Genomic DNA, 19749 nt, shown 5'->3' with positions numbered 1-19749 from the left:
TTGGCCAGAAGACCAGCAACAAAAGTACTACTGCTGCCGTTGTAATACATTTTGCAGCTGGTGTGTAGAGCTAACGATATTGCTCCTTTCACTTGAATACACTGCAGTGCTTCCTTTTTGCTGCACCTTTTTCCATTGGGGAATGCAGGTGGCTACCTTCAAGGGGAATACCTAGCGGCTTTATCCATTTTTAAACACACGCCAGAGCAAGGCTCTTTAAGATGCTGTTTCATTCAATTCCTCAAAGGACTGACAACTGCTTTCCCACCAGTCCCTTTTTTGGTTCCGTTCTGGAATATGAACCTGGTACTAACCATTTTAATGGGAGCTGCATTTGAACCTCTCCATTCTTATCCTCTTGGGTTATTAACCCTGAAAAACAACTTTTTGGCAGCCAACACTTCTTTTCAGAATGAGTGAGCTGCAAGCCTTGGCATGCAAACCACCATTTACTATATTCTCCAAGGAGAAGGTAGTTTTGAGGTTTTGTCCATGCTTCACATGGTGGTGTCTGAATTCCATCTGATTACCAGCTTTTTATCCACCTCCAGGTTTGGCCGTTTCAGGAATGCAGTTGCCAAAGAAGTGGAATCTCTGGGGTCACAGGCCCATTGTAAAACACGCACCCTCCTAGATATTCTTGTAGCAATCGTGACACACACAATGCTTTTTGTCTTAATTGAGGCCCTGAAAAAGCCCATTTGTCTTTTGAAAAAAGCAATCACTTCTGCCAGCATCCAAAACCATGGAAACAAAGCTTCCATCGGTGCCTGCAAACCCAATTTCTCTGTCCACTCGCCCTGCTCTGTTGTTTAGTGGTACAAGCGTAAATGGCAGGTTTGCTCTTGCCCGCAGTGTTCTTGCTTCTGCAGTCTGCCTTGAAGGTTTTTCAGTACTACCTGTACTTTGACCAGATGCATCCATGCCTGTACCCTCTAGAACTCTGCTATGGAGGCAGCAAAGCATCTTCGAGGAGATGTATAGGTCCCTTCCAAGCAGATGGTTCTAGATCAGAACACTACTGCCAAGCAGTTACTGAAGACTGGATGAGAAGTTTTAATTGTCGCCAGTTCCACTGTCAGAGGAGCTGTGGTTAGAAGACTTGCTTCCATGAGGACACCAGAGTTTGCTCACAACGTCGATGCAAAGCCCCTCTACATACCGTTCAGCAGTATCAACTTGTTTGACAGCAAGTTAGATAAAAATCAATGGAAAATGTAACTCTAAGGCTACAACAAAATCCTTGGAATTGTTTTACACCACTGTTTTCATTTGCCTTTAGCAAAGGAAAGAAGCGTCTATCCCTACTCCTTTATAGTCAGCAAATCTCCAGTCCAGGTCCTCAATCCAAGGGCAAACCGCTACCTCATCAACAGAGGCTAAAGTCATGGAAAGTTCTCTCCCACTACCACCTCAATGATATGATCCAAACCTCGTTCAGTGGCCCTCCGTTTCAGAACCCTCCTCCGGTGATTGTTTAGAAGTGGGGGGTACAAAGCAGTTTTTATCTTAAGGAAATGAGTGGGTTAGCCTTGGACCACTTGGTGTCACAGCTCATCTCCCCTGGTTACTGTCTTCATATGAACCACCCCCTCCCTCAAGAGCACTCTTGCTTCCCTATGCTGCCTTTAGCCCCTCTTTGGATGGTAGAGGTCTCCCATTTGCACCTGAAAGGAGCAGTGAAACTCCCCCTCCCCACACCCCCCACAACCTTTGAGATGGTACAGGGCTGTGTGATGAGGTCACAGGCAGCAGTGTATAGGAAGGAGTTCATCCAGCGAAGGATGGATGCTGCTGTAGAGCCTAGCCACAGTTCACTGGGGAAGTCCCCGTAACTACTTTTCCTGCAACCTTAATACTTAAAACTTCCACAATGCTGTACAAATACCTCATGGTCTGAAGTCCTACCCTTATTTATGAGAGTAAACTCTGGTGTTCACCTTGTATGTTGGAAGGGCCCCACAAGTTGCATGAGATTTGAAGTGCATAGCTCAGATCTGCTTTAGTGTCAAATAGTTCTGCAAAGATGTTTTCAGGAGCTCCCTGCCAGTGGGAGTGGGGCCTCATAAATTAGCGGAGCAAGCCAACTGCAACATCCTGCAGCATTGAGATCCCACAGCTCTGTTTTTTTAAACCGAAGTGTGAAGCTGTGCTGCGTTGGTAGTTTGGTCAGACAAACGCCAATCACAGGCATCTGGTTCAAGTCCCACCCTTCTCCCGTGTTGCTGTTTGAGTCCGGCCCTCCCGCAGAACAGGGAGAAGGGTTAGAAATATAAGGAAAAGGTGACTAGCTATGTGGGGATTGAGATGGAAGGCAGATGTGGAAGTTGAGAACAGGTTCCTTTGAAAGGAAAATATTCAAATCACCACTTTGGCTCAGGTTCTACTGACCCGGGAGAATGCAACATTGGCTACTATCCTTAGATCGGCAAGGTGCATATTTTCATGTCCTTCATCACAGGTGCATATAGTACCTGCACCTTGTGGTCAGGCCAGCGCAATTACCATTTCCCAGTGTTGCCTTTCAGCTTCGCTCCATCTTGATGTGTGTGTTCACGAAAGTGGTGGTGGCCCAATTGGCTGATGGTGGGTTTGTCTTTTGCTACCTCAACAAATGGATGTTGAGAAAGGGAACAGAGTGATCAGATGTGAGCAATGTATTCTCTCCTTCACTCCTTAGGTTTAACCCTGAAGTTCAAGAAGTCTTTATGAACGGAGGATAACACAGGGGCAAAACAAGACCACACGGCGCATCAGAGGTTCGAATTCCGGATCCGTGCTTAGAAATCGAACTTAAATACGGTATTAGGCTCGTTATAAAAAACAATGAAATAACATTTTTCAGACACATCCAAGCGGCTCTTGTTTATTCAGACTGTCCTTGACATGCACGTGGACATAGCCTTTTTATGCCTCAAAGACAGTGTTTATACATTTAGAATACAGTACAGAGAGGTCAAGGTAGAGGCTCTTCCTAAGACAGATTTGTCTACGTCTTCATACCGTTCCCTTGTTACACGGGGTCATGCTGACAGTTAAGAGGCTACAGTGGTCACTATGAAGCAATTGGTCACAGCTATAGGTATAGCTGGAACGTCTTCGCCATATTGTCTCAGATCCGCCAACGTCTGCAGTGGTGATTTTCCCTGAGCAATTTTTGCATGGGACTAAGAAATGCACATTTTGTCGACCGTGGCCCCAGGTCACTCTGGTGATGGATGCAGCCCACGAAAGATGGTAGCTCACTTCTGAATTGTTGGATAGCAGCTGTTGGTAAGGCCAGGAGAGATGAGCCAGTTAAGGTTTCTGGTATGCAGCCCTACTGGATCGGATGTTCTGTCCTCCCTGGAAGCTCTGTTGGAGGGGATGAACTTCTGTCTGCAGACTGAACCTCCATGCTTTGTCTGTGCTAGGCTGATGTACCAAAGCAGGGATGTCTACATTCCAGCAATAGCTAGTTGTCATTTCGGTTAATGCTTCTGAACTTTACAGTGGTTCGATTCCTTATATATCTTGTTACTGAATTTCCTCAAACAGTAGTGCTACTTATTTGGGACCTGAATCTTTTTCTTTATTATGGGTGCTCCTTTTGAGCCTTGGCATTGCCCTTTATTCACCCTGAAAGTGGATTTTTTTGGTGACAGTCATGTCTGCTAGATCGCGGTCAGACGTATGGGCTCCCTTAAGGCACCTTTTTTCAGTGGCCTCAAGCGAAAGGGTTAACTTACCGAGTTCTTCATTTTACCCAAGGTGGCCTTGAACCTGCAGCTAAACATCCATTTGCCTGTTATTTATTTCCTGCATACTTTGAAAACAATCCAGCAATTCCACATGTTGGACTCTTTAAGGGCCCAGAGTTTTTATGTTGACAGAACTGAATTCTGGCACGAGCATCAGCTGTTGGATGGTTTTACAGGCTCCCTCAGAAAGGACCGTGTCAGAGCAGACCATTTGCAAGTGGATTGTACTTTGCATCAAAACATGATATCACTACAAAGAAGTCACTGACTGGCTTACATGCCCATTTTATGACTGGTCAAGCACCTATATTCGGCATTGCAGTTTTGCATGCTTGTTTTGGATATGTCTGTTATATGCGCCTCTCATCCATGTTCCTAATTTGCTACTCTCTTGGTTCGTATGTATGGGATTTATATAGCCGAAATTTAGCTGCGAAACACAGAAGCACTGTTTAATAGGTGATCCTCGCAGGGGGTTTACAAGTAGTGTGCAGGGTAGCTTATGAGCAGAGGTTGGACAAGGGAGCTTTACAGGCAAGAATTGGGGTTGTGGACCGGTTAGAGGATCATCCCCCTGAAGATCCCTAGATTGTATTGCAGCCAACTGGCATTGCCTTCAGCAACTGTCCCGGGGAATCGCTACTTTTTTTTTTTTTCTGATCTCCTGCTGCCTTCACCCCTGCTTCAATACCTTTTCTGATGGGGACAACCAACCTCAATCACTGCTCGAGGGACCTGCCTTGGAAGCTTTCAGAATTGCTATGAACCACTCTGTGGACTGACAAGCTCTTGACTGGGCTTCCTCGCTGCACCAGTCCAGAGTTCAGATTTGGGACCCCTGAGACACTGGACTAGTAAAACAAGAGGCCTTGCCCTGCAATTGCTGCTCTCCAGCATGAAGGAGAAGCCTTGTAGGACCAACCTCTTTGTTTCTGCCAGTAGGCTATTCTGCCATTTGGTTGTGGTGGTCATTGTTGCCATCCACCTGCATCATGTACTGGGGCGATGTCCACCAAGTTAGTCAGCATTGTGATTGCTCTTTGCTCATAGTGCCTGGTTGGCCCTGCTGTCCATTGCCAGGAACTGTCTTGCCGGAGCACCAAAACTGCAAACTAGCTGGATCTAAAGCCCAAACTGGAAAGTGACCTCTGCACCAGGGGCACCCGGACCCTCTCCAATAAAATCAAGACACTAAGTAAGCAGGCTCAGAAACTTTAAAAGTAGTTTCTGACCAAAGGGGTGAATTAACATACCTGTTTATGACTGCTCCTACCTCCATAGGGTTTACCAGGTGCAAGTTCATAACTTTAACTTTCCCTTGCCTTGTGATGGGTGGTGTTGTGACCAAGGAACACCCTTGGGCTTCCACTAAGGTGGTGGAATTGGGCGAGGACACCTAAGAACTTTACTTACTTAGTTCTTCACTAGTTGAGACTATTACACCTACATGTTGCTTTGCCAACACTTGTTCAGCCTTCAAAAGACTCTCATACCTGCTAGAGGGTGTCCAGTCATAATCTCAAACAAAATGTCGAATTACAATAATGTCGAAGCAATAATGTCGGAAACAAAAATGTCGAATTTTTTTTTTTTAATTTACATGTTTTTTGGGGTTCCGGTGGTAAAAAAAGGGGTAAAACATAAAAAAGGGGGGGTTGGAGGGGGAACCCCCCCCATTTCGAATAAAAATCAACAAAAAAAAAAGAAATTCGACATTTTTGTTTTCGACTTTATTTTTTCGACATTATGACTTTCGACATATTTGTATTCGAGATTGACTATAAACCCTGCTAGAGTTAATATTTGGAACCTGCGACTCTTGGGGCAGAAGACTGCATCTCCTTTAGCAGGTCAAGGAATTTAAGTATTTGTATAAGGCTGCACATTGTTTTTCTCTCATTGCATTTCAGACCTGTCCGACTGGTTTTATTAATTCGGTCTTCACTTGCTTTACTATATTAGTGTTCTAGAATTCTGATCAGACTGTGTTAAAAGTAAAGTGTTTGTGCTCTTTAGCCAAAGCACCCCAAGATGAACGGTACATATATCGCAAGTGTGTGCTTTGTAATTTGTGTACATATGATTTTACTGGCTAAGTTAGTTCAAGAGCTAATATTTGTATGCATTCTGCCCAACTTGATTTTTCAAGAGTACTCTGTGTGTTTTTAACTGAGCTCTTCACCCCATACCTTCTTGCCCCCACACCCACACTCCTAAGCCTTACTACTCAGTCACATTACCTTCTTAGAGCTTGGCTAGACATTAGTGTCTTCTTCTGTTCAGCAGATTCGGGTGGCCTCTCAGAATCTGTCCACATGTCTGATTCTGAAAATCCAGCATAACAATAACTTGTTCCAGACGTGGTGTGTTAGAGGAAAATACCTTGTTGTTTTTTCCTGCAATTTTGTTTCCAACTTGGTGATGTCTGTTGGAGTACTGGTCTCTGGAAATGGTGAGTTTCTTAACCAGATGGTGTTCCTTTGGGTGTGACTGCTTTGTACATGATGCTGGCTGTCTGAACATGATCCATGCTTGGAGTGGTTCCAAGTGCAGCTTCTTGAGGATGGGGATCAAGTGATTGAATGTTGTTAGTCCTGAGGTGAGGCATGCTGCAGCATGCCGGACAGCTTTCTGAGGTGCCCAGGTGCAATCTGGAACTACTGCAAGTAGGGCATACGAAACATCCAGGTGTGAGATGACCAATGCTTTGGCAGCTGTTCTGAAACTTGGGGTAGAGATGAAATGTTGCTCTTTGCCAAAGAGCACAACAGCATAATATGCCATTGAGATTTTGCATGAATGACAGTGACATGTGAATCGATCGTGCTTCAGGTCAATCAGCCAATTCGAAGCCTAAAACTTGAGCATGCGTGGTAGGGTTTTCAAGGAGAATGAGTTCTGTCTGAGCTTCATGTAGGCGCTTGACATCTAGGTTTGATTCTCTGGCTTGAGAAGATGGTCACTTAGGGTGTTCATTGTTGCAGAACGTCCTGTTGCTCTCATTCTTCCCAACATCTTTTTTTCGCTTGTCTGTGGGAGTCTTTCCGAGGAGGAAAAATAAGCAGTGGAAGCAAGGTATCCATGACAAGTTAATTGCTTTCAGTAATGCTTATTCTGGTGCACATTGAATTCATCAATCCTCCCACCTTCCCTGCAGATTCCAAGAGTTTATTCTCGACTTTGCAAGTAGGCCTGGTCGTCCCAGAATTACAATTCTGGAGTTTGCTTTATGCGGGAAATTAACGATACTCCTTGGCATCATACATCACTGCTTTTCGTAATACTGATTTATCTATCTGAAACTGCCCTCATGTAAATATTCCCTTCTTCAGACAACTCCATATTCACCCTCATAATTTCTGCAGTTCAAATGTTGTTCTGCTTAAAATGGTTCTATGGGATATTTCTGCTTTTTGAAGGCTGCACACCAAAAAGACCCATTTTTTTGCAGCCGGTTTTGTGTGCCTTTCAAATGCAGAAATATAATACTTCTGGGGGTTCTCTCCCCCGCAGCTCCCAGGAAAGTCATTCCTCACCCCGTCCACACGCCATACTCTCCCGCTCTGCTAGGTGTTCCCAGAAATTGAGGGCGTTTCACCCCAAGTCCCTCTGCCACCTCTCCTTCCAGAGCATTCCCCCTAAACCCCCACCACAGACACTGATTCAGACACACAAATATACATGTTTACCCACTCACTCCCCACAAACATTCCTTGGTTCCCCCACAGATCGACTGACACCTGAGACGGCGCCGTCGCTCGTCCTCTGCATGCACTTGTGTATATCCAGAGGTGTTAGAGTTCGATTCGGACACTACATGATGCAGTCTCCTAGCAATCTTTCTGAAATGTTTTTTTTTTTTATTCGTTCATTAAAGAAATTGTCATTTAGCACCTTTTAGTATAGCCCTGAAGGATCCAGTTTTCCCTTCTTCCCTTTTCTGACTCATATTTTACCTGTACAAGGCCACATATTCAGGCTGGCGCTAATGTCAGGCAACTTTGCATTCCCCATTCCCAGATTATCCGGTCTGCTAAACAGTGGGTGCTTAAAACATTTTTTTTTTGTGACGAAACCTCCATATTTCAAGAATCTGCTTGAGTAAATCCCAACTCAATCACCTCCCGACTGTCCCCTAGTACCACTCGGCAATGCACTAGACTCTACGATCACAGAAAATGCTTGGCCTTATGAGCAGGTTTTATTGACTTTTGTTCTGATCGGTGCTCGGTTTGATCCATCAGCAATGACTGCACACTCATCCCCACTTCCATAACCATATTGCCCCTCCCAAAACACTGCCCATTTGACCATCCATTGGTATCCTCCTCCCTACACTCATTTTCTCGCACATCTGCGCCGCCTTTATTTCCGTGACCGCCGTCTGGTTCACCCCTGCCGTGGGCACAATAGGCTACTTTTTCTGGACAAGATGTGGTGCCTTGAAGATATAAATGATTTTTTATCCTGATCTAACATAGAGGAATATTCCATTAGCACGGATGAACAATGAAAATGGTGACTGTGGGAAGTAACTTCTGTCACCCCTTTCAATGAAATTTGGTTGGTAAATTGATTCTGGTTAGCGTATGGTAGTCCATAAATAAATCGGTTGTATTTTGTTGCAGAATACGCAGGTTACATTTCATATCTTCCTTATCGACAGTTGTGTAGGTTAGCTGCTCACTGTGAAAATTGTTTTATGCTGTTAGTTTCAAGATGTTTGAATATTTGTACCATTGCACACAGACACGAGTAAAGTGTGTTTTCTCTCCCTGCGCAGTGAGGCTGACACGGGAAAGGCACACCGAGATTGGAAGCCGCCACCAGCAGAGCCTCAAGACTACAACAGGATCTTCATTTTAGGGTGAGTGCGAGTTGTAGTTTGATGCAAAGTTTGTCATGTTTTATATCAGAGATCTAAACTGACTTTGCTTATGTTTTAATTAAAAAAACTAGCAGCATTGGAGTATATACAGATCTAGATCTTTCTTTTTGTCTCTCACTTTCTCTTTGTTTCTCTCTCGATTCTGTTGCCAGGTGCATGTTTACTAGAGCCTCGCTGTTGGGGTTAATTTTCTTTTTGCACCTTTCCCTCCATAGGGGACCCTCAGAGTTACTAATTTTTTTAAATTAGTTAACCCTGTCCTGACTTTTGGAGGTCAGTAAAGCCTTCCGCTTTACTTCCCTTTTTTGCTAATTCTTATTGGGAAACTGACTAGTCCCTAAGACTATCAGTACTGAGAGACTGTCTCACTTTTGGTGTTATTGTGTTTTTACAATTGGAAACATCACCTTACAGCAGCAGCCTTCAAACCTTTTCATACTGAGCCCGCCGTTGAGTAAAGATATTATTTCTGTTCCCCCAAACCCCCCTAAAGCCCAGGGGTTAACCCACCTACAGGGGGCCCAAGGGATGTCCTGTTGGGCCCCAGGTTCTTCAAAATATAAGAATATATAAATATAAATATTTCTACTCCTTACATTTTCTATTAAAAACAGTCACCTTAATCCTTTTCTTAAATTAGTTACCTTAATCCCTTTTTAAGAGTCTGTGCCCCTCCATGGACATCCTTTTGATCCCCCAGTTGCTTGAAGACCACTGCCTAACCGTGAAGTGCATACTTAGTATCCTTCGAACTGTTTACCTAATGCTTTGTGATATTATTCTTGTGTACCTGTAGATTTTCCATGTGTGGCTACTAATAGTGGCCAGCACCCTAAAATTGCTATGCCATGCGATTTTTGCTTGTTCTTTGACCGTCCTGTCCTTGAAATTATTCCTGCCGTCCAAGGTCAGAAGATGCCATATATGGTTACCCCTTTCCCGGTGAAAGCTGCTGCTTTGCGGGCTTGCTGTGTGAGCCAGAGGAGGCTGGGACTGTCTGGTCTCAGTCCACATCCTCTGGCGCCTGAAAGTCTGTTGCTGGACGGGTGTGATACCCAGTGGTTGTCCAGGTTTGGACAACCCTGGGCTGTTTGTTGCAGATAATAGAACAAATCTGGTATTCAGGTGCACACCAATGGTGAGCAAAGTAATAGTCTATATATTGGTAACAGGGTGCAGTGGAGAAAGACAACCCTGACACTGGGTTGCGTAATAACAAGTGTAAACAAATAATTGTCCACTGTCTGTGAACACTCACATCCCCTGCACACCAAGCATTGTATAACAAAAAAGAGTTTTAGTTACTAATCTCAAATATTATCTGAATAAATTCAATCACACATTATTTTTGAAAAAATGTTTTAAAGTGGTTTTAGCATCGAAGATGTACAAATAATTCACAATTGAGTACATAATAGTTGTACAATAAGAATTCAAAGGTTTTCAACAAAAGAGTAAATGTTATCTGCTCTATGCGTTTCTACTCTTCCATCCCTTCTTCAAGAGCAGGAATTCACACTGTTTCATTCATAAACTTGCACAGTGATCTATGATCTCAGATAGAGAATAGACCCTTAATTAGGATATTCACACATGCTAATCTAATCACAAGATTAATCTCTCATGACCCATCCCTTGTTCATACACCTGGTGTAAATCGGGAACGGCGATCCAAATGGATGTCTTCAATTCCTAAGAATTGTATTGTTACTGCTCTCCAACCTGTTAATTGGATGGATATTTACTATAATTATCTAAACCTTAGATCAACTCTACTATTAAAAAATACTATGTAGTTAAAGATTTGTATTCTTACCTTCATTTTAGACAGTCTACTGTCAAACACGCTCTTAAGTTTACTTATTTGCGCTGGCCTTGTCACAACTCAACCTGTTAAGAATAATATCGTAGAAGTTCTTAATATAAGTCTGCCCAAAAGGTCAAGGTCCTAAGGACTCAGTCATAAGCATTTTACAAAATCGCTCCACATCATACCTTAGCTCCGCATCTCAGGGTTATATATGTCCAGGATAAGGTGTAAAGAAGTGATGGCAACTAGTGCCTCTCGTAACCTATGGGAATTCAATAAGAAAAGCAAGTCAAGTGCTTAGCTGGTACTCTTTCGTGGTATTGAGTGTATCAATCAAAAAGGATTGAATTGTTTGTGATGTAATGATGCTTACCTCTTAATGATGTCTGTTAGGCAAGATTGTATGCAGTACCCTGTGGGAGACTGCACCAGCCCTGTCCTCTTGCCAATAGTTAACCCAACCTTTGGTATAAGCATGTACTACACAAGTTGGTAGTGACTGAGCAGCCAGGCTTATCTCAAGAGGGGTCAATGTGAGCAGTAGGGTTATTAAACTGATTCAGTGACAAGTATCCAAATAAACACTTGCACTCAAGGTTTCTTGATTAAACAATTATTTATTAAACAGTTGAATATGCCTTCTTTAAAAGGGAGTAAATATATGCAACACAATAATGTACTTCAAAATTACAATCAGTTTCAATAAATCAGTAGATGCCCATTTGGGATGGCACACACACTTCCTACACCCTGAGGTGACTTAAATAACCAGGACAATGTGGACATTGATGTATCACTGGTACATTTAGAGCAATAGTGATGTTTAGTGTCCAAAGGAAAAGAGGAGGGAATGAAACGGTAAGTACTTTTTGAACCCTCCAATGCAAAGTAAATTTAACCCTTACCTGGGGGAAAGATAAAGCACAAAGTCTGAGGTAAGAAAAGTCTTTCAGGGAGGCAGGACTGCAAATGTTAATTGAGTAAGAGTCTAGGTGAACTGAAACACTTCTGGTAGGTAAGTAAAAGTCTTGCACAAAGTTTTAGAAGTCTTTGAAGAAAATGAAATCACTGTAAAGCCACAAGCTGGGAGGCTTGTGAAGTGCAAAGCTGCAAGCAACTCTGCAAAGCAACCAAGACAAGTCTCAACTGAGAGCTAGAAAGGCTACACAAGAGGTAAGCAAAGCAACCCCTTAGTTTAACAGTACATTTTTGTTTTGAAGAAAACTGGTTCCAGCTGGCTCCTGTTCCTGAGTAGGTCTGCAGATCCTGTTGCTCCTGGGCCTCAGTCGTGGGGAGAAGAGGGAGGACGTCTGGGGACTCCTGCACTACGAATGGAAGGTTGTTGGCAGCAGCGGGCAAACTTCAGATCAGCTGCACTTTGCAGGTTTCAGCTACTCGCGGCTCTCACAAACAGCACCACCGCGCTTCTCGGATACCTTTATGGGCTTTACTCTCATCTGGGGTCCAGCACTATGTTGAGGTAGTTCAGGCTTGGTCAGTCCTGCTTCATCGGAGTCCAGAGGAGCTTCCTGGAGCTCGGGTCAGACTTAAAAACAAGACACTCGATCTGGTGTTCCTCTCCCTGGCAATCGGTTCCTGCAACAGCAATGGAAGTACAGCCAACTCTGAGAGGATGTCCAGACGATTTCGCTTTGGGGTTGATTGGTCTCACCAACCCAAGGGGAGAAGTCGTCTGTTGCAGGGCTTCTCTAGTCGAGGCGAATTCAGAGCTTCAGCAATGCAGCAGGGCTTCACCAGGCAAACCAATGGTCCAAGAGTTGTAGCAAGCGTCTCTTCCAAGTTGTCCTTCGGATTACTTCGTCCAGTGGTCGACTCTGCCTTAAAGCCAAAAGCCTTGCCTTTTTATGCAGGTTTCTCTCATTCATCCACAGCCTAGCTGTCAATCACACAGCGGTCCTCCAGGGACAGACAGCAGGCCAATCACCTTTGGGTGCATTCCTGTAATCAAGGGTATTAAGCACAAGGAGTTTCAGGCACCTCCCTCACTTCCTGCCCCTGCCAGACATACTGGAGCCAGAGGTGGGCTTCACTTGTGAATCCCGCCAAAGATCAAACGAACAAAGGGACCAAACTTGGTTTGGCACACAGAGTAAATCTCAAGAAGGACCTTTGCAACAAGAAATGGCGAAAAAAGACCAGGCCATTTTGACAAAATGGGCACCCATGGGTGCTTTACTGCAGCTGCAATTGCAGCCAGCGTTAGAAACACAATGGTAGGAAAAGGTAAACCACTGCCACCAGCCATTAATTGTAGAAGGGGTAACATAAAAATGTTACATGAGAAACTAGACAAAGGGGATACTAAGTAACCCCTCCAGCACCCTATGGTAAGATAGTGTGTGCTAGGTCTAGAAAGTTACAAAATTGAAGTAAAATCAATTTCACTTCACTGCTCTTGGAAATGGTAGTTTCACCAAGAGAAGGTATTTAAACCTTTGGGAAATCTAAGACTTCCTTCCCTGTGCCACTGCACTGAAGGTGGTGTTTATCACAAAGCAAAGATGATGCCTATGGAGTTTGTCAGACTCCGAAGTCAAAAGAAAGACAGAGTCCAAATCACAGAAAAATACTTGAGCGAGTAGGAAAAAGGTGTTGCTCTCTCCAGTTAAGTCTTAAATCCAGCAAAAAGAGCTGGTGGTCTCTAAAGTACGAGGGAATTAGCCCATTTCTGAGAATTCTCCCTAACACTATTCTGTGGCGCTGAGTTGGTTATATGGAAGATGACTCGTATTTCAAAACACATTGCTCCTTAGTACCTATGTGTACAAGAAAAACTAAGGGCAACTTGGATTTATAATCTGCTAGGTCCAGAATGTAGCTATTTATGAAATTCAAGTAACTGCTGCTTACTGCATAGTTTAAGGTGATCTGGCACTTCACCCCATCTAACTGCTGCGTGACATTCTAAAATGGCACATACATAAGCACACAACCCCATGATAATCTTCGACAGTTTTGCAGAAAAAAGCTCATGTAGCAACAATGGTTTTGTCAAAACATACGTTGACATCTTTAGAACCCTCACCTTCTAAGCCCACTGCGCTACTGCACTCGTGTCCAGCACATGGCTCCAAAATGAAAGAAAACCACACTGCACCGCAACAAATCTCGACGGTTCCTGTTTCCGTTAGGTCGAAACAACATTTACATTCCAAACAGGGCAATAAACACATAAAAAACAGAGCAACTCCCTACACTTATCGGTGCTACTCGGTCTCCTATAACAGCCTGTCACTTAACCAGTAACTAATCCAGGGTATACTAAAGCTACTAAAACAATGTCTCAGTCCCTACATAGTAGTTGGAAAGCTGTGGACCCAGCAGACCATATTTTTCCTCCTAGATACCCCTACAACTGGTACATGGACTAGGGAGAGGTTGGAGCAAACCATGGACATGGTTTCGAGGGGATTGGGTCCTCCGACGTATTCCATATCTATGACATGTAATCACCACAGCTGTGCTGCTTCGGAAACTTTTTCCTGCGTCGATGACGTCGATGCGCCGTCGTCGAGGGCCTCCTCCGACGTCATCCGATGTGATTAGTAGGACGCACTACGCCCGTAGCCTCAGTTCCGTTTTTTCCGCGAACGTGTTGCTTCGTGATTCTCGGTTCACGCCTCGACTCTTTGGAGTTCTGTTCTTCTCGGTTCTTCGAACCTGTTCGTTTTGTGCAAATCCTTCGTGTGAAGATGTCTTCTACTTCGTCTTCGACCCCGCGTCCGGTTTTCAAGAAGTGCGGGGAGTGTGGGTCCAAGATGTCGGTGACGGACTTGCACGACGCCTGCCTCTGGTGCCTCGGGGAGGCCCACGACACGGATGACTGTATCGACTGCCAGTCGCTCACGTCCAAAGCCTTACGCAAACGTAAGAAGAAGTTGTCGGTAGGTCGGGTGTCCAAGCCCAGGAAGTCGAAGTCTGCGGGGCTTTCAACGGATGATTCGAGGGGTGACTCTCCGCGTCATCATCGGAAGTGTCGTGGGTCTCCTTCTAGGAGTCGGTCTCGCCACTCCTCAGCCTCTTCGAGGCGTTCTCGGAAGCGCCGACACCGGTCGTCTTCCAGGTCCTCCTCGGAGGACTCTGCCCGGCGCGTCGCTTACCCCACCAGCCGTGCGACGCCGGAGGAATGGGCTTCCTTCGGGAAGAAAATGCTGGCGATTCTTGAGTCGCAGGGTACTAAGCCGTCCGCGCCCCCGAGTGGGGTCAGTCGTGTGAGGTCGAGAGACACCACTCGCATGAGTGGTCGGCATGAGTCACGGGAGAGGTCCCGTTCGGACAAGGAGACTCGTTCTCGCCGTACCCGTTCCAGGTCCCGGTCCCCGACGCGTTCGAGACCGTGTGCACCTGTGATGTCTTCGAGGAAGACATCGACATCGACGTCTGAGGCGTCTAGGGCGTCGACAGGCTTTCTCGAGGCTCCGGCTTCGAGGAAGTCGTCGAGGCCGTCGACGCTCGGGTCGTCGAGGGACACGCTCGGGGATCCAGCCTCGAGGGCTGTGTCGACGCCGCCGATGCTGGAGGCGCTGCGTCTGACGTCGATTTCCTCGGCGCCGATCCTCTCGGCGCCGATGCCGGTTCTCTCGACGCCGGCGCCGATTCGCTCGACGCCATCAACGCCTTTCGTATCGGAGGTACCCCGTGGCACGGGAGAACCCCCTAGGAAGGCTCTGGTTAAGAGCAAGCACTCTCGGGTGCCTTCTTTTCGCCACCTGGACTATATTTCAGAGGCGGATGAGGATTCTGATGGCCTGGTTCCTAGTCAGGTTCCAGATGAAATTGTCTCGGGCCATAGTCAGTTTGACGATTTGAGACAGTCACTGCATGATGCCAGTGGACTGGACACCTCTCCGGAGGTGGAGTTTTGTAGGCCTGAGCCTGGCTCTCATGCCGATTCCTCGTACCGGTGCCTTATGGCTAGGGTTTCTGAGTACTTGGGATGGTCTTCTCCCCCAGGGGAGTTTGTGCAGGATGATCTGACGGACATCCTTGATGTTGGTCCCCCAACTGACCCGGTACTGCCGTTCCATATGGCTTTACAGAGAAGGGTGGCGGCGGCTTGGACTGCTCCAGAGAATCTCCCGGCGGTGTGCAGATCCTTGTCGCGAAAATACCGTCCAGCCAGTAGCGACCCCTGCTACTTGACCAGGCACCCCACTCCGGAGAGTTTGGTGGTGCAGGCGGCCACGGCCACGGCAAAGCAGGCGTCGTACCCCACCATCCCTCCTGATAGGGACGACAAACGTTTTGATGGCTGGGCAAAGAAAGTGTTTTCTTCTGGTGGTATGGCGCTTCAGGCGGCCAACTCCATTTGTGCCTTGTCTCGTTTCACTCACACTCTGTGGAACTGTGTTGTGTTGGCGGCTGAACATATTCCCGAAGGGGACGAACGGGATGGTTTCCTTGCTATGGTCCAGGATGGTAAGGATGCCATGTGTGAGTCCGTTCAGTCGGGTTTGGATTTAGCTGAATGCGTCAGTAGGTCCATGGCGGCGAGCACCGTGATACGCAGGTTTGCGTGGTTGCGGAAGTCGGGGTTTGCTCCTGATGTGCAGTCCCGGCTCCTCAACATGCCCTTTGACAGTGAACACCTTTTTGGCAGCAAGGCTGACGAGAGCCTTGAGAGGTTGCAGACCTCAAAAGATGCAGCAAAGTCATTGGGCGCTGCAGTTCGCCAACCTCCGCCTTTTCGTCCTAGGGGACAGCAGTGGAGGGGTGGTTCCTTTCGCTATTACTCATCCTTCAGTAAAGCGAGAGGAGCTGGCAGTCAAAGAGGCCATCGCAGGGGTACCAGAGGTGGACGACAGGGTACCTGTGGTGCCAAGGCCGCTCGGGCAGTTGCCTCTTTGCCCTCAGGTAACGCCGCAGCCGCTCCCACTCAGTCGTGAGGCCATGTCCCATGGTTCGCCGGTTGGGGGAAGGCTGGCGCAGCATCTTGTAGAGTGGCAAGCCATTACTTCAGATGTGTGGGTTCTGGAGATCATAACCCATGGCTACTGTCTTCCCTTTTGGCACAGGCCTCGCGACAATCCACCGGGGAACCTCTCTTTGCAGAGTCCGGATCCGCTCCTTGCGCAGGAAATTCATGCCCTGCTGGAGAAAGGCGCCATAGAACTGGTGCCTGTAGCGGAGAGGAACAAGGGATGGTATGCCCCTTATTTTTTGATTTCGAAGAAAGACGGGGGATTGAGACCCATCATGGACTTGCGCGGTTTGAACTCCTCAGGAAGGACAAGTTCAAGATGGTTACTCTCTCTCAAGTCCTCCAGGCCCTTCAGCTTCAGGACTGGTTGGTGTCACTCGACCTCAAGGATGCTTACTTCCATGTGCCGATCCATCCCAAGCACAAGAAGTACCTGAGGTTCGCGGTTGGCGACTCGCACTTTCAGTTTCGGGTCCTGCCGTTCGGATTGACCTCCGCCCCGAGGGTTTTCACCAAGCTCATGGTGGTGGTGGCTGCGCATCTCAGGCAAGGGGGGATTTACGTCTACCCCTACCTGGACGATTGGTTGGTCAGGGGGAGCTCTCCCGAGCAAGTCCTGGATCATCTGTCCGTCACCTGCCGCTCCCTTCACAGGCTGGGCTTCTCCCTCAATTTAAAGAAGTCCCATTTGACGCCAACACAGCGGCTCCAGTACATCGGAGCGGTGCTCGACACTTCCCTGGGGCTGTGTTTTCCTCCCCAGGTGAGGGCTCTTCACATTCAGCAGATGGTGCACAAGTTTCAGCATGCCCAGACGCTCCCTGCGTTCGAGTTCTTGAGGTTGCTCGGCCTCATGGCATCCTGCATTCTTCTGGTGCCAGAGGCTCGCCTGCGGATGAGATCTTTGCAGTGGGCACTCAAGACGCAATGGTCGCAGTCCTCCGGCAGGATGTCGGACCCGGTTCAGGTGCCGCCCTCGGTCGCCCGGGATCTTCTGTGGTGGGCCGTCGAAGGCAACTTGATGAAGGGGGCTCCATTTTGGCTTCCCTGGCCGGAGGTGACGATCGTGACGGATGCATCCCTCACGGGATGGGGAGCTCGTGCCAACGGGCTGACAGTCAGCGGTCGTTGGTCTCCGTCGGAGTCCAGACTCCATATCAGTCTTTTGGAGCTGAGGGCCATCAGGCTAGCCCTGAAGGCTTTTCTGCCGACTGTGCGAGGAAAGAGTGTCCTGATCCTGACGGACAATACAGTGGCCATGCACTACCTCAACAAAAAGGGGGGGGCAGGGTCACTTCCTCTGTGCAGGGAGGCGATGCAGCTCGAGTTCTGGGCCATCCAGCAGGAAGTTTCGATCTCGGCAGTTCATCTGGCCGGAGACGAGAACGTGACGGCGGACGCTCTGAGCAGGCAGAGCGCAATCTCTCACGAGTGGGAGGTAGCTCAGGAGATTCTCCTGGAGATCTTCGCCCTTTGGGGGACCCCTCAAGTGGATCTCTTCGCCTCCAGTGTCAACCGGAAGTGCGAAAGGTTTTGCTCGCGGGAATTTCCTCCAAAAGGAGCCTTAGTAGACGCGTTCGTGGTGGAGTGGTCATTCCCGCTGCTGTACACGTTTCCTCCAGTCCCCGTCATCCCGCAAGTGCTGCGGAGGTTACGGAAGTTCGGTTCCCGGATGATCCTCATTGCCCCGGCGTGGGCTCGGAGGACGTGGTACCCGGACCTTCTCGACTTATCCATCTGCCCTCCACGTCGTCTTCCCTACCGAGACGATCTGCTCTCACGGGAGTTGGGTCAGGTTCTCCATCCAGAGGTCAGATCCCTCAACCTTCACGCTTGGCTTCTGAAAGGTTGAGGTATAAGGATTGGGACCTCCCTGAGGACGTGATGGAGGTGTTGCTTTCGGCCGGAAGGCCAGCAACAAAGTCTCTGTACCGTTGCCGTTGGCGTAAATTCTGCGACTGGTGCAGAGTTAAGAATGTGGATCCTTTTGCATGTGACATCCCCATGGTTCTGTCCTTTTTACTTTCTTTGGCCCACAGGGGCTTGCAAGTGGGTACCGTTAAAGTTTACCTGGCGGCGCTGTCCATCTTTAAGCGCTCGTCTGAAGAGTGTTCTTACTTTACAATCCCTTTGATTTCACAGTTTCTGAAAGGGCTCACTAATGTGTTCCCTCCGTCACCTTTCCTGGTGCCCGGTTGGGATTTAAACCTTGTTCTTAGGTTTCTTATGGGTGCTCCTTTTGAGCCTTTACATTCTTGCCCTTTGAGGCTGTTAACTCTGAAAACTGTGTTTTTAGTTGCAGTTACTTCCGCTCGCAGAGTGAGTGAGTTACAGGCACTTTCAGTTAAGCCTCCCTTCACTGTATTTCACAAGGACAGGGTTGTCCTTAGAGTTCGTCCTTCTTTTCTTCCGAAGGTAGTGACGGAATTTCATTTGGCCCAGAAGGTTGTTCTTTTTCCGGCATTCTATCCTCCTCCGCATCCTGGTAAGGAAGAGGAGAGGCTCCATAGGCTTGATCCTAGGAGAGCTTTAAGCTTTTATGTTTCACGCATGTCCCGGGTCAGAGTGGACGATCAACTCTTTATTGGTTACGCTGTAAAGCGTTTGGGGCAAGCTGTGACGAAACAGACTTTGTCTTGCTGGATTATTTTGGCCATCTCTGAGTGCTACCGCTTGGCGGGTTTGGACCCACCGGCTGGCTTGCGGGCCCATTCTACCAGGGGTATGGCTGCGTCTACTGCCCTGCAGAGGGGTGTTCCTATTCGCAACATCTGTGATGCAGCCACCTGGGCTTCAGTACATACATTTGTACGTCACTATTCCCTCGATTCCATCCGAGCACAGGATCTGGCCTTTGGCAAGGCGGTCCTTTGCTCTGCTATTTGATTGGCTAGTCTAAATCTTGATTCTAAATTCTTTCCCTCCTCCTTGCTCTGGTACTGCTTTGGGAGTCTGTCATAGATATGGAATACGTCGGAGGACCCAATCCCCTCGAAGAACAAGTTTCTTTCTTACCTGGTAACGTTCTTTCGATGGGATGGTCCTACGACGTATTCCATATCGCTCCCGCCCTGCCTTCCCCGCTGCAGAATTTCTTTTGCGATTGCAGCTTACGTTCCGCAAGGCTCTGTGTCTGACTGGCAGTTGACTAGTGTCACACATTCTGGGGGAAAAAACTACAACTGAGGCTACGGGCGTCGTGCGTCCTACTTATCACATCGAATGACGTCGGAGGAGGCCCTCGACGACGGCGCATCGACGTCATCGACGCAGGACGCAGACGCCGAAAAAAGTTTCCGAAGCAGCACAGCTGTGGTGATTACATGTCATAGATATGGAATACGTCGTCGGACCATCCCATCGAAAGAAC

General features: G+C 47.4%; 1 protein-coding gene across 1 annotated transcript in view; it reads left to right on the top strand.

The window, feature by feature from the left end:
• TFCP2 (transcription factor CP2) overlaps positions 1-19749 on the top strand; it is a 1231094-nt gene that overhangs the window by 781824 nt on the left and 429521 nt on the right. Inside the window, exon 9 of the mRNA XM_069653380.1 lies at positions 8524-8607. Coding sequence (XP_069509481.1) covers positions 8524-8607 — 84 coding nt within the window. The remainder of the gene's footprint in view (positions 1-8523; positions 8608-19749) is intronic.

This window comes from Ambystoma mexicanum, chromosome 3q (genome assembly GCF_040938575.1).
Source record: "Ambystoma mexicanum isolate Mex_15411 chromosome 3q, UKY_AmexF1_1, whole genome shotgun sequence".
In the NCBI taxonomy this organism is placed as follows: Eukaryota; Metazoa; Chordata; class Amphibia; order Caudata; family Ambystomatidae; genus Ambystoma; species Ambystoma mexicanum.
This window is presented reverse-complemented; position numbering and strand designations above follow the sequence as displayed.